Here is a 14496-nt window from a genome sequence, read left to right as displayed (position 1 = left end):
GTAAAAAGTGCACCAAGGGTGAGCGACAACTGAGCAGGTTTAATATTGAATAAACACTTGCTGTTATTTTACATAATACTTCCTTCACTTCTCATCCCAAACATCATGGTTCTTCTTATTTTGTGTGTGTGTGTGTGTGTGTGTGTGTGTGTGTGTGTGTGTATACATGCATATGGAGACCAGAGAACAACCTTGAGTATTGCTTCTCAGGTGCTATTTACCTTTACTTTTTTGAGACAGGATCTCTCATTGGCTGGAACTCACTAACTAGGCTTGACTGGCTGACCAGTGAGTTCTAGGGATCTGTCTGTCTCTGGGTCCCCAGCATTGGGATTACAAACAGGAGGCCCTAATGCCCAGTTTATTTCATGTGGACTCTGGGGGTGGAACTTATGTCCTGGGGTTTCCAAGGCAATCACTTTAACAACATACACCCCCCTTCCCCTAGCTCCCTTCCCCTTTCCCCTTTCTTTCTCTTCCTGCTCCTCCCAACACCCTTTTTATTAGACAGCATCTCCTTACACAGCCCAGGCTGGCCTTGCACTGGCAATTCTGCTGCTGTTCCTTCCCAACGCTGGGATTGCAGGTCTATACTACTGTACTGGACAAAATGATAAATCTTTTCTTTTCTTCTCAGGCTTTTTCTATGTAGCTTTGGAGCCTGTCCTGGAACTCTGTAGACTGGGCTGGCCTTGAACTCACGGAGATCTGTCTGCCTCTGCCTCCCAAGTGCTGGGATTGGAGATGTGCACCACCCACCGCCCGGCCAAAATGCTAATTTCTAATGCCTACTTTGTAATGGAGGAAGCTGAGGCCTGAGATGCGGATGACTGTAAGTCATCACACCAGAAAAAAGGGCACTAGCTTCCCCAGCCCACTCAGGGATGGAGAGGTTTCACTATACCTGCCTTCCATGGTATATTTGGGCTTAAATGATGACCACTCAGAGACACAAAATCCTATCTTAAAACATTGTTCTGAGTTTTCTAATTAACAGAATGTTTTTTAGCAGGCTTTCTCTCTGCATCTGGCTTTCGGCTTTTCATTTCTAGTGACTGGTTTATTTTCTCTTATTGCAGATTCTGTTGTCTTTGGATTTATCAGTATCTCTGGATGGGAGGAGCTAGCTCACTGAGATAACTGGTACTGATACAGCTCAAAGGTCTTCACAGACAAAGTATTCTTAAGGAAAAAAATGTGCTAACTCTGGTGGTACATTGGATAGCTGTTCAGTTTTGTTAGGTTCTTTATTTTCTGAACATGTGGAAATAGAAAATAATGGTCATCTTTGATCTCCAGCGTGGAAAACATGTTTGGCCAATAGACAATAATATACGGCCAAAGACACATCTATCATTTGAGCTGGAACATGAAGAAACTGGAGCGTGGATTGCAAAATGTAAGTTCCCTATGTCTTTGTGAGTAGAAATGACTCAAGGCACAGAGACAATGCTCATTCTTCTCTGGTCAGTTTGCAGATGCTGAGCCTCCATCTCAGCATCCCATGCAAACAGTTTCTTCTTTTTCCTGAAGCTGGACTCCTAGTATAATACACAGACCTCTGGATAATCCAATGGAATCGTGAATTCTATTTGTATCTTTGCTGTGTACCAGCTGAATGAAGCTGGGGACCTCTGCAAGCCTCCAGTAACTCAGTATTCAAATGAATAAGAATGAAGACGACATAACAATAAAACTGTGGGCCCCACCCTCCTAGAAACGTTGGGCGAATCAAAGAAAACCATACCAATGCTAGTACTCCACGAGTCTATGCGGTCATTGTATAGATATAACGTTAAGTGGCAAGTTCAGCTTGACACATAGCATGAAGACAGTTTTCACTTTCTTCAAACAAGGGGTTTGTATCTCTGAAAACTTAGAAGATGGTCTTAATTCACTTGTTCTTTGACCATCTCAGGCTTGGCAGAACTAGCATGTGACGGGTGTTATTTGTGGGGTGGGGGTTGAGGGGATATGGTGGGACAGGATCTTGCCTTGTAGCCCCATCTGGCCTAGAACTCATGATCTTTTGCCTTAGCCCCCTGGGTGTTGGTCTTATAGTTTGGTGTCACAGGGGCATATCCCTTTTCACCACAGGGCATGATCTTCATCAGGTCTTTTTGTACCTGGCCTTTAGTTTTTATCACGATACACTGCCTTAGAATACATTCATTTTTACGGAGATAGCCCCTCTACTTATTTTTTGTTTGCTTGTGGGTTTGTTCATGATTTTGTGTGCAGGTGCCCTTCAAGGCCAGAGGGGTCGCATCCTCTGCAGCTGGAGTGACAGTCAGTTGTGAACCACTGACCTGGATGCTGAGCAATGAACTCAGGTCCTCAGAAAGAGGTGTGAGTACTCCAAACCACTGAGCCACCTCTCCAGCCCCCCTCACCCCAGAGGACAATTTCTAGAAGTTCAAGGAGCCTAACCTTCTTATGGAAAACATTCACTTGAGAATACTAAGCCAGTAGTCTACTTCTGGCCTGTCCATTACTGTCTAAGAGTTTCTTTCCTTTCTTTAGACAAGCTCTAGACATATCCTAGGCTGCTTCCAAACTTCTGGGCTCAACGATGACTCTGCATCAGCCTTCGCAATAGATAGGACAGCACGTATACCACCATGCCTTCCTTTTCATTTTTAATAAATGCTTGCAGCCCCCATCTGATCTCAATACCCCACTTAAGCATTCATCTCACTTAAGATGAGTATTTCTTCGGCTTGGTTATCTTCCAGAGTTGATGCTTGGTGAGTCTATCTAGCCTTGTTAGTCTCATGCATATTCCTATGTTTATATGTATGCATGTGTACACATATGTGTGTGCATGTATCTATGTGTATGTGTAGGCATGTGCCTGTGCTGGAGTCTGCTTGGGAGTAGAATAGTGGAGGCGTCCCCCCACCCTTTGCTCCTTGGCAGGGGGCATGGGTCTAAAAACTGTGGTCTACCTGTTTACTGTTGGTTGTAGCTTTCTAGGGATGACATTGCTAAACATCAACAGGATAATCTATGCCTCTGGAAGGAAGTCGTTTGTAATCGGAAAGTTGCTCGTTTGTTCCTGACCGCCCAGACCCCAAATAATTACACAGAAGCTGTATTATTTAAAACACTGCTTGGCCAATAGCTAAAGTGTATTGCTAGCTAGCTCTTATATCTTAAATTAAGCAATTTCCATTATTTTATATTTTACCATGAGGCTTGTGGTTTACTGACAAGGTTCTGATTCATCTGTCTCCTGCAGCACACTCTCTGACTCCGCCTACCCTCTCTCTACATCTTTGTTTGGATTTCTGGCTTTACTCTGTTAAGCCATTGGCTGAAGCAGCTTCTTTATTAATCAATGGTAATAAAACATATTCACATCATACATCACCTCCCACCTCGGTCATTGCCTGTGTTTGACAGGCTATCCATTTAGTTTGAAATCTGAGTCCCCATTCATAAAATCTCCCTAAAGCCATTGACGACCTCTCTGACTGGATTCTCTGCCAGCCGGTCCTTGACTGTCAGCTTCCAGATGCTTCACACCGACCCACAAAGCTCTTTTTTTCTTTGGCTTTCTCGACATCAGCCCGGAGTTCTGTTTTTCTAAAAGCCTCTGTATAAGTGAACATTTCGAGGTTTCTGAAAAAGATACTAATGGAATCTCCAAACATTGCTCAGGCTGGTCACCAACTTCAGGCTTTCATAATCCCAAGACTTCAGCCTTCCATGTAGCTGGGACTACAGGTGTGTAGCATCAGACCAGATTTACGATGCGGGTGTTTCTTTATTTTCACATTTTATTCCCACATTAGGTGGATGAAGGCCATATCAGCAATGAACTGCACGAGTCTGCGCTTCTTCAGAAAACAACCGTGTTTCCATCGTCTCATTGCAAGTCTGGATTGTCACAGTCCACTGTTTCAGAGACTGGGTTTTCCTGGGTCCATGGCAGGAGCAGGTGGGGACAGCCCATGGAAAACTCAAGGCTCCCTTCAGGGTGCTAGAAAATCCTCATGATGATGGAAAACTAGCTATGGGGGCCACTGAAACTTTCTAAATAGAGCCTAGATGCCATAGTCCTGAAGTTGGTACACAGAGGATGGAGGTACACGGAGGATAGAGGTACAAGGAGGCTGGAGGTACACGGAGGCTGGAGGTACACGGAGGATGGAGGTACACGGAGGATAGAGGTACACGGAGGATGGAGGTACACGGAGGCTGGAGGTACACGGAGGATGGAGGTACACGGAGGATAGAGGTACACGGAGGCTGGAGGTACACGGAGGATGGAGGTACACGGAGGATAGAGGTACACGGAGGTTGGAGGTACACGGAGGATGGAGGTACACGGAGGATGGAGGTACACGGAGGATGGAGGTACACGGAGGATGGGGGTACACAGCTTTAGGCATGATGTGGACTTCATGTTCAATTACTTCTCATTGCTACAGAAAGGCCCTGATTTCCCAGGCACTTCATGGATTAAGGAAAGGCACGTAGGGGCTGGCAGGAAAGCCCAGTGGTTAAGAGTATTTCCTGCTCTTCTAAAGGACTGGACTTCAGTTGCCAGCACCCATGATGAACTGCTCACAACTGCCTGTAACTCCAGTTCTCTCTCTTCTGACCTCCACAGGTGAGTACATACCACAAATTTAAAAAATAAAGTAAATCTTTAAAAAGACACACACACACACACACACACACACACACACGCACACTGAGGGCTCTGATTTCTGACTTCCTTTCTGTTCAGTAGATTCCTGGGTGCTTCTCAAACTTCCAATTTGAACAGCTAGTTTGATATCTGGCTAGATGCAGCGAGACTCAGGTGTTAGAAGGGTCTCCCTGATGTTTTCAAATATGTATCAGGGTTGAAAAGGATTTCCCAATACAGAGATGTGGCGAGTGAAGAGCTGCCACCATGTGCCTAGGAAACAGTAAACAAAGTTTACAGGAGAGAAGCAGCTTCTGATCAGACTAGCCTAGGAAGCTAGCAGTCTCCAGTGTCTGCCTGCGAGAAGCAGGGCCTGTGGGTCAGGGTCCTGGAAGCTGTGGCCTGACCAGAGAAGGTAAAGAAAGATCAGCCTTGGGTGCTGGGGAGATGGCTCAGGACCTAAGAGCATTGACAGACCCTTCTGCAGAGGACCTGAGTTCAGGTTCCAGCACCCACATGGTGGCTTACAGTCACCTGCAACTCCATGATCTCTTCTGGCCTCCAGAAGGACACACACATATGTGTAAAGTAAAATAAACATTGTGTGTGCGTGTGTTTGTGTTTGTGTGTGTGTTGTGAAACCTGTTATCCCTCACTGGGGAGATGCATACAGGGAAGACTAGGAGTTCAAAACAAAAACAAACAATGACGACACAGAGAGAGGAAGACAGAGAGAGAGAGAGAGAGAGAGAGAGAGAGAGAGAGAGAGAGAGAGAGAGAGAGAAGGAGGGAGGGAGGGGGGGCAAGAACAAAAGGAATCTGAAGTGGCGTTTTATAGTTGGTGCGCACCTGTAATTCCAGTATCTGGGAGTTCAGGGCTAGCTAAGGCTAGAGGAGATTCTGCCTATAAATAGCAAATAAATGAATCTTAAGAAGTGAGCAGAATGTGGGTGTTGGCTAGCTCGAAGATCTCTCTTCTGGCTTCCGTAAAGGCAGCAGGAGCGGGGCGTGAAAAGAGAGCACAGGACACCTCTGCTGCCTGGTAGGAGGGTGAGACTACTTTGGAGTAACCTAGGGCGGGGGCGCACCCCCCCCCTCCCGCAGTCCGACTAGCTGGGGAGCCGGCTGGGCGTCTCCCAACCGCCCAGGGCTGGGCTCCGGGGGATCCGCGCCCTGCTCTGCCCGGCTCCTCCTCCGGGGCGTCCCCGGCTGCGGGCCAATGGGCGGCGGGCGGCGCGGAGCGGGAAGCCGAGCGCGGGGGGCCCAGCCCTCCCAGGCGCGGGGGCCCGCAGCGCCAGGTCCGCGCCCTGGAGTTGGCGCCGGGTTCCCGCGCGGTCCTTGCGAGCCCTCGGTGTGGCCAGAGTACAGCGCCCGGCAGATAGCGCACCCGAAGATGCAGGATGGCTGCGCAAACGCCCGCCAGCCTCTCCAACCGCACCACGGGCTCCACCTGCCTGCACCCGCTCAGTCAGCTCCTTGGCATCCCGCTAGACCAGGTAACAGCGTCCCACCCACGACCCCGATCCTCGGGCTGGGGAGAGGAAAGCTCCCGGGTTCCGCTCAGCCCAGCCCACAGGTGCGAGGGCTTCTTTTCGAGTTGGTCGCTTTTTATGTGTGAAAGCTATCCTTTTACCTAAACAGGCAAGTTGGACTGAAGTTAAGTTTTGGTCTGTGATCGAAACTTCAGTGGTGTGATTCACGAATCCAGCACTTTCCCATCAGTGTACTTAGATCTTCGTGATTTTAAATTTAGGCGATCCTATCTATGTTCAGAATTAAGTCTGGTCGAGTTGGGCGTGGTGGCTCACGCCTCTAATCCATGTTCACCAGAGCCTGGGGCAGGAAAATTGCTGCGTGTTGCTGTCTACTTTCTAGGTGACCTAGTGAGATGCCCCAATCCCAAAACAAAACCAAACAACGACAAAAAGTAAAAAACCCGACTAACCAGGTGTGTAGGTATCTAGTATAGCATATGGTGGTGACTTGTATGTTCAGACAGCACCTGGCTCTATAGCCCAGACTTCCTTGACACTCTGTGGTTCAGACTGGCAGCCAACTCTATCTTTTGCCCAGGCTGCGCTAGAACTTGGGGCGATCCTCTTGTCTCTTGTTGAGATGCCTCTCAGCCCAAGAGGGTCTTTGTTACCCAGTCTTCATTCATTTCTGCTGTGAGAAGCCGATGAGTCGGGCGGGTTCTTGGGAGGAGAGGGGTTGCGGGGAAATATTTTGAACTGTTCAGGAATTGTCTGCTACATTACAGTTAAAATTGGCAACAGTCACCTGGTAAGAAATCTTGCAAAGCCAGCCGGGGCTGCAGCTCAGTGGTAGAGCTTGTGGTGTCCGGGATGGTCTGGATGCTGCTCCAGTACAGGGGGAAAAAATCTTCCTGAGGTGCACGCAGTCTTGCTTACTTCCTTTTGGCGCCTCAGGCTTGTGTAAAATGCCTATTGATAAAAATGGACTCGGATAGGGCATGTTGGAATAAGACTCCTGCTTTCCCTACTATTTTATTTCTGCTAAAATTTCCCAGTTTATTCCCCCCCCCCTTTGCTGGATATTGTGGTGCATGCTTGTATTTCCATACATGGGAGACTGAGGCAGGAAGATTGCTTCTCTTAAATGGAACCTCAGCCATTTGTATCAGGCTTTGAGACTTAGCAGCTTCAAGTTGAAGACCAGTCTAGGCCGCGTGGAGAGCACCAAGTCAGCCTGGGCTACATAGTAAAACCCTGGCCCAAAAATGCAAAAAGAAAAAAAAAATTCCATTTTCTTAGAGCTGTTTCCTTTCTTTGTTTTCACACTAGAGCTGCCTGTACCTGTTGCCCCCCCCCCCCCCCCATTTGCAGTCCCTGGGCAATGGTGAAGTTGGACCTGGCCTTTGCATTACTATAGAGCCACCCTTATCCTCAGGTTCTGCCTGCTGCCTTCTGTTCATCTGCAAAACTCTGAAAATCAGGAACTTGGTAGAAGCCTCAGATGTTAAGTCAATTTCTCTTAGTAAGGGATCCAGGCAAGCAGGCAGGCAGGCAGAGAAGGCAGGGCAATTAGGCAGGCACAAAAAAACCCAAATCTTTCATTTGGAAACTAAATTTAATTGTTGCGAAATTTCCATAGGATGAGTTCATTTTGCATTGACTGCTCTAGTTCCTACCAGAATCTATTGTAGTTGCATTTCCTATTTTACAATAATCTATTTACAATAATAGAAAATAATTTCTATTTATTTCCCCCTTTTGTATAGAAACAAATGGACTGGTGAAGTACTAAGGCAAATTGAGAGGGCAGGCCCTAGTGTGTTATTAAGCTTTTGGCTGCATCCTCCTGCATCCCCAAGCCCTATAGAGTTTTGGTAAAAGTTATTCTGGTTTTTAGAAGATATTTATTTTATTAATTTAAAATGTATGTGCGTGCACACGCAAGCCCCTGGTGGATATATGTACACAAGAGCAGGTGCCCACTGAGGTCAAGAGGTCTTGGATCCCCTGGAGCCGGAGTTAAAAGCCACTGTGAGCCGTGGATGTGGGTGTTGGTAACTAATCTGGAGAAGAACATTACAGATATGAATGATTTTAGTTCAAACCACAAAAGAACTCAGATCATCATGGGATGAATGGGAAGTCATAAGGAAAACTTGGCATCTCTGAGATCTTGGGTCAGCCTGCCCAGCAGGGTCAGTCTGAGCAACTTGGTGGAAGAAGTGCCCCTCATGTGACACCTCAAATCACTTTTTTTCAGCCTGGGGGAAAAAAAAATCCCACGCCATAACTAATATAATTCAGGACCAAGCTGTGGCCGCGGGTTTGTCTTTGAAGCCTTTCCCTAGTGTCTTAAGATTTCATATCCTGTTCATACTTTCTAATCAGTCACATTCCTTTGATTGTCTTCAATCCTGGCTTTCCTGCCTCAAGAAGTTTATCACTGAGGTTGGAGGGATGGCCGAGCAGTTGAGAGTGCTTGCTTCCCTTCCAGAGAACCTAAATTTGGTTTCCTTCACCCATATCGGGGAGCTCACTCCCACTGTAATTCCAGCCCCGGGGATCCATGCGTGAATTTGCACACACACAGATACACACATATACATATAACACACACACATACGTAAATCCAAAGAGAGTAAGACTTAAAAGTATATTGTCTGCAAAGCTATCCTCTGTGTCCTGGCTTAGGGGAGGAACTGTTGCTGCTCATCCGATGATCCTATTTACCTGTTCTTGGGGGCAATAGGAATGCTGTGCCCAGTTATGTCTATGATAGACGTCTTTAGTCTTTCTTACAGCTTTCTTTCTTTCTTTCTTTCTTTCTTTCTTTCTTTCTTTCTTTCTTTCTTTCTTTCTTTCTTTCTTTTAATAGGGACTCCTGAAGCTGTTAAATGTAAACTCTTAATGACAGACAGATAGAGCACTGCAATTCAAATGAAGTATAGGAAATGGGAATGACTCAGAGCTTCCACAGCGTAGATAGGTTTGCTGAAACTGTACTGTGAGGTCCAGAGAGATGGCTCAGTGGGTTAAAAGGCACTGGAGGCTAGTCTAAGTCTGTTGACTTGGGTTCAGTCCTAGGGACCCATGTGGTGAGATGAGAAAACCTACTTCTGTAAGATGTCCTCTGACCTCAGCATGTGCATAACATAAATTTTATATATATATATAAAATATGTGGTATATCTAATTTAAATTATACAGGAGTCAGTATATGGTATGTATATGTATATCATAATATATATATATATCATAATATATATATATATATATATATATCCCAAAAGACTAAACCTGCAATTTTAAATGAGACTTGTCTATGTGGACATGGGATTATCTAGACACTAACCTTCAGTTACTCAGGATAAATTAGGCAAGAAATTCCCCTGTCCATTTGCAGGGAATAAGGAATGGAGGCTGAGGGCTCATGTTCTCTGCAGAGAGTTTTGGCTGGAGTGCGACATGATTAATTCTAAACTGAACTGCAGCCTCCGCGATTACAAGGCAAGGCTGACGCAGCCTCCCGGAAACCAGAGTTCTGACATTATCATTCGGTTAGTGTTTCCCCACGCTTTGTGTGTTTTTTATCAAGGGCCAGTTCAGCCTTAGGCCATAATGCCTTGTCCACCCACCTACCTTTCTTCCTTCCTTCTTTCCCTTTCCCCCTCCCCCTTTCTCTCAATTTATCATCTACTGAAAAAGAGACAGACTAGAATAAGAATCCAGGAGATGATTCTGATGTTAAAGTACCCAGAGTTTAAGAGTTTAACATAGGTCTGTGATCCCATTTAAAAGAGAACTCATGGGGCTGGAGAGGTGGCTCAGTGGTTAAGAGCATCTGCCACTCTAGCAGGGGACCTAGGCTTGGTTCCAGCACCCATACAGTGGCCCGCAACCATCTGTAACTCCAGTTCCAGGGGAACCTGACTTCTGACCTCCGAGAGCACCGGGCATGCATGTGCTATACATATGTACATGCAGACAAAGCACTCACATGCACAAAAATAGATCTTAATTCCTTTTGAAAGTGCACGTAAGAAGGCCAGCCTTGGAGATCTGGCACCAGGCTAAGGGTGACAGAGCAGAAGGGTGTGACGCTGAGATCTGTGACCTTAGGTCTCCTTGAGCTTTTGGTCACCTGGCTGAAGTCCTTGGTTATGCGTGGAAAACCCAGGTTCTGTTCTTATCTAAATCTTGCCCTGCGTTAGAAGCTCGGCTCACATTCCACAGCCGTTGTTAAATACATTAAATATTTATTTAATCCTGCTAGTACCAGGTACTTGGCTGTGTGGTGATGTGAAGTCAAGGTCTGCACAGTCAAAGTGTGCGCGCAGCGAGCGGCAGAGGAGAGGCCCACACAAGTAAACAGGTGGTGCATACTACGGAGTTCGTAGCTGGCACCTCAGGAAGCAGAGAGAGAAGTGCAGGACATATTTGACTCCTGTTCAATTTACTGTATACACACAAGACCCTGGGTGAAAGTCACCTTATACTGTGACTTTCCTGGGTTTGCAAACTTGATTTCAAACTCAAGTTTTTTCGTGGTTTCAGATTTTGTCCTACTTCTCGGGGGATTTTTGATGTGCAGTAAGGGTATGTTGTTTATAGCAGTAGATACCACTGTTGGTAATTATTAATTAAAGTCCTATGCAAAGAACAGTATTTTTGATTTTGTGGTTTTTGGCCTCAGGAATTAAACTCGGGGCCTTGAAAACTGCCAAGGAGGTGTTCCCAGCCCAAGATGCTTGTTTGTTTGTTTGTTTTGAGATAGGGTTTCTCTGTGTAGTTTTGGCTGTCCTGGAACACGCTTTGTAGTCCAGGTTGTCCTTGAACTCACAGAGATCTGCCGGCCTCTGTTTCCTGAGTGCTGGGATTAAAGGTGTGTGCCACCATGCCTGGCTTGGAACCTTGCTTTTAAAGGGGACAAGAGGTTGGCCTTTTGGAAGAAGGGACCTTATTCTAACACCGTCATTATCTGTACAGTCTCCAGACTGTGACCTGGGTTAGCTACAGCTCACCTCAGCTTAGGAAGGGCGTGAACATCCATTAAAACACAGAGCATCGTTCAAGAGAACTCCCCCCCCCCCCATTCCCTCCTCTCCGTCCCTCTTCTTTCCCTCTTTCTTGTTTCTTCTTTGGCTTCAGACAGTTTTGCAAAGTCAAACCTCTTCCCCGTTCGTATTCTTGTCATTGTTGGATGTCATAAACGACCTGGTTACAAGAGATTAATCTATTAGACCACAGACCACAAGAGTCAAGTTTCTGTTGGCTCCCGAGGTTTTCCAGAGTCATGGGAAGAGCTGATTCAAGCAAGAGTGAAGTGATACTGACCCTAAACGTTCATTTTGGGTAAGGCAGGATGTGTTTTCAGAATGCCATCTCCTTAGCGCTTGTTAGCAATGACCCATCTAAGCCAGGCGTGGTGGCTCACATCTGTAACTTTAGCAGTTAGAGGCTAAGGCAGGAGGGTTTCTGGGATGTGCAAGCCCATCTGGTTTATAGAGTGAGTCCAAGGGGAGACATTGAAGGGTTAAAGTGTAAAAGGATGGTCATATTGCAATGATACAGGAGGTCGTCGCTGAAGGAGGCAAGGATGCGGGGTGCAGCGGGGCTTTGAGGATGGGCGAAGGTCTAGAGCAGTGGTTCTCAGCTTTCCTAATGCTGCAACCCTTTCGCACAATTCCTCATGTTGTGGTGACGCCCAACCATAAAATTATTTCCTTGCTACGTCGTAATGGTAATTTTGCTACTGTTATGAATCATAATGTAATTATCTGATAGGCAGGATATCTGACATGCGACCCCTGTGAAGGGGTTGTTCTACCCTCAAAGAGATGGTGACCGGAAGGTTGAGTCCCACTGGTTTAGAGGTGTATTATTTACTTTTCTCATCTCGGTGACGGGATACTAAATACTTGAAAAGAAGCAACTTGTGAGAGGAAAGACATGTTTTGGCCCATAACGTGAAGGTATAGACTGTCGTGATGGGAAAAGCAAGGTGATGGGAGAGGCCTGTGGAAGCTTTGGGTGCCGAGTGTCATGGTGGGGGAAGCAGGTGATGAGAGAGACCCGTGGAAGCAGAACTCACGGTGGTTAATTCTTCACATTCACGGGGCTTGGGAAAGCAAAGAGAACAGGAAGTTGCGCCAGACTGTCAACTTCAGGACCTCTTATTCAGCATCCCATTTTCTCTAGTAAAACCTTACCTTCCCAAAATTTCAAACCAGTGCCCCCTGCTGGGGACCAAGCATTCACTCCTAAGAGCCTGTGGGAACGTGACTCTTCCAAATCATAATGGGGGATTGGAGAAAGAGTTCCATTTAGTGGACTACTACATAAAATCAACTCACTGGAGATTAAGTTTTCAGTTGTTTTCTGTGTGTGTGTGCACACGCCCACACGCACTGGCATATACATGTCTGTGTGTGGGGACCAGAGCGCAGCCTCCAGTGTCATCCTCAGGGTTCCATCTACCTCCTTGAGACAGGGCCTTTCGCTGGCCTAGAGGTCACCGTTTAGGCTAGGCTGGCTGACTAGCGAGTCTAGGGATCCTCCCGTCTCTACATCATCAAGGCTGTACTTAATAAATGTGCTACCGCACCAAGAATGTTTACATGGCTGCTGGGAATCAAATTCAGGTCCTAATGATTGTAAGGGACGTGCTTTACTGACTGAGCCCATGCCTCTGGCCATCCAACTTTCAGAGCGTGTGAATCTCATGTTTGCGTCTCTGTCAACAGCTCTTTCCAGGAGCAGTGTTTTCAGAGAAGGCTGTTGCAAAGTTAAGCAGGGGTGCTGAAGGATGCTGGCAAGTTGGTAAAAGTGCTAACAGAGAGTAGGGAGCTATAAAGGGGAGGGGCTCCAAGGACCAGGTGCAGAGCAAGCTCCAGCTGGGGGCTGGGCTTCTTGAGTGGAAGCTTTCTGGGTTAAGGTGCAAGGCAGAATGTGGACGTGGAGGGCAGGGTAAAAGCCGCGTCACCTGTGCAAGCTCCAGGTGCCAGGGAGCTGATGGACTTGCCCTCAGGGTTGAAACTGCTCGTGTGTATTTTGGGGCTTTCAGATGGAGAAGATAATGAGGTCGGTAAGATCTCAGGACTTCCGGAAGGTTTTTGGCAGTGGGAAGAGAGACCCAAGGACGATGTGTCCTGCTGTGCCAGCCTTCCTGCGTGCATTATTAGCTCACTGAATGCTAAGCACTGGGAGAAGTCTGGAAGGAGAAGGGGTTTTGCGGCTTGGTGGAAGAAAAATGATCCCAGGCAGCAGTAGGGTTTGGGGAAAGCACTGACCCTTTTTTCTTAACATTGACTTTACAATTTTAGTGGTTAAACAGGAGCCAAGAGAGGTTAGCAGCGGAGGCTGGTGGGGAGGTGAGTCACCAAGGAGGAAGTCAGGAGCAGCACACTGGTAAAGACCTAGAAGGGGAACCCTCTCTGCTGAGTCTGAGGTTAGGCTAATGGGAGGGTCTAGGGCGGTGCAGGTGTCTCCCCGAAGCCCCAGAATTCAATGAGTCCAGTGACCTACCTCTGAGGTTGCAGTCTTTCCTAGAGCAGCACGTGGCTGTGTCTAGAAAGTTCCTCTGTGCTTCTGAAGAGATGGCTATGGGGGGGGGGCGGCTTTTGGGGACAACTAGAGAACACCCTGGGTGTGTTAGGGCCACGTAGGTGCAAACTTTATACTCTATGCTGTTGAAGAGGACAAGGCTGCGGGATTGGGGGTATCCCTCACTCCAACCCTCTCCTTCTAGAAAGGACTCTGTACACGTGGAGCAGAAAGATGAATAGTCTGCACCTTGGGTCTCCAGGATGTCCCTCATATGGAATATTGGTTTATGCCACAATGTGGTGGCCTGAAGTGTGACCATGCATTTCCCAGCATTTGAAGCAGGGATCCTGGGACTTTAACTTTCCTTGTTGTGTGATGTGGGAGTGTCATATATCAATCTGTTGATTTCATTGGTTAAGTTATAATAAACCAGCTGCTTGGCCTCATGGCTTGGAACATAGATGGGAGGAGTAAACAGAATAGAATTCTGGGCGGAAGATCAAGTGAGGTCAGACTCTGCTCTGCTTCCGGAGAGACCGGACAGCTCTGCTGGAGCAGAGACGCCATGCTCAGCTCTCCCGGGTAGATGCGATAGCTCTGCGCTCTGAGGCAGACGCATGAAGCTGAGACCCACGATGGACATAGGCTAGAATCTTCCCTGTAAGCGCACCTTGGGGTGCTTACACACATCATTAGAAATGGGCTAGTCCAGGTGCGAGAATTAGCCTGTAAGGGCTAGAGTTCATGGGCCAAGCAGTTCTTAAATGAATACAGTTTGTGTGTTGTTATTTCGGGCATGAGCTAGCCAAGCGGCCGGGGTGTTGGGGACGCAGCCCC

General features: G+C 47.1%; 1 protein-coding gene across 1 annotated transcript in view; it reads left to right on the top strand.

Annotated features, from left to right (window-relative positions):
• Nucleotides 1-5868: 5868 nt before the first annotated feature.
• The window catches only part of Mboat1 (membrane bound O-acyltransferase domain containing 1), a 101961-nt gene continuing 93333 nt past the window's right edge, over nt 5869-14496 (top strand). The window contains exon 1 of the mRNA XM_050142384.1: nt 5869-6135. Within this exon, the coding sequence (XP_049998341.1) occupies nt 6040-6135 (96 nt within the window). The 5' untranslated portion in view covers nt 5869-6039. The remainder of the gene's footprint in view (nt 6136-14496) is intronic.

Source organism: Alexandromys fortis, unplaced genomic scaffold, assembly GCF_014885135.2.
Source record: "Alexandromys fortis isolate MF-2015 unplaced genomic scaffold, M_Fortis_MF-2015_v1.1 scaffold_5, whole genome shotgun sequence".
In the NCBI taxonomy this organism is placed as follows: domain Eukaryota; kingdom Metazoa; phylum Chordata; class Mammalia; order Rodentia; family Cricetidae; genus Alexandromys; species Alexandromys fortis.
The sequence above is the reverse complement of the archived record's forward strand: the minus strand, read 5'-3'. Positions and strand labels throughout refer to the sequence as shown.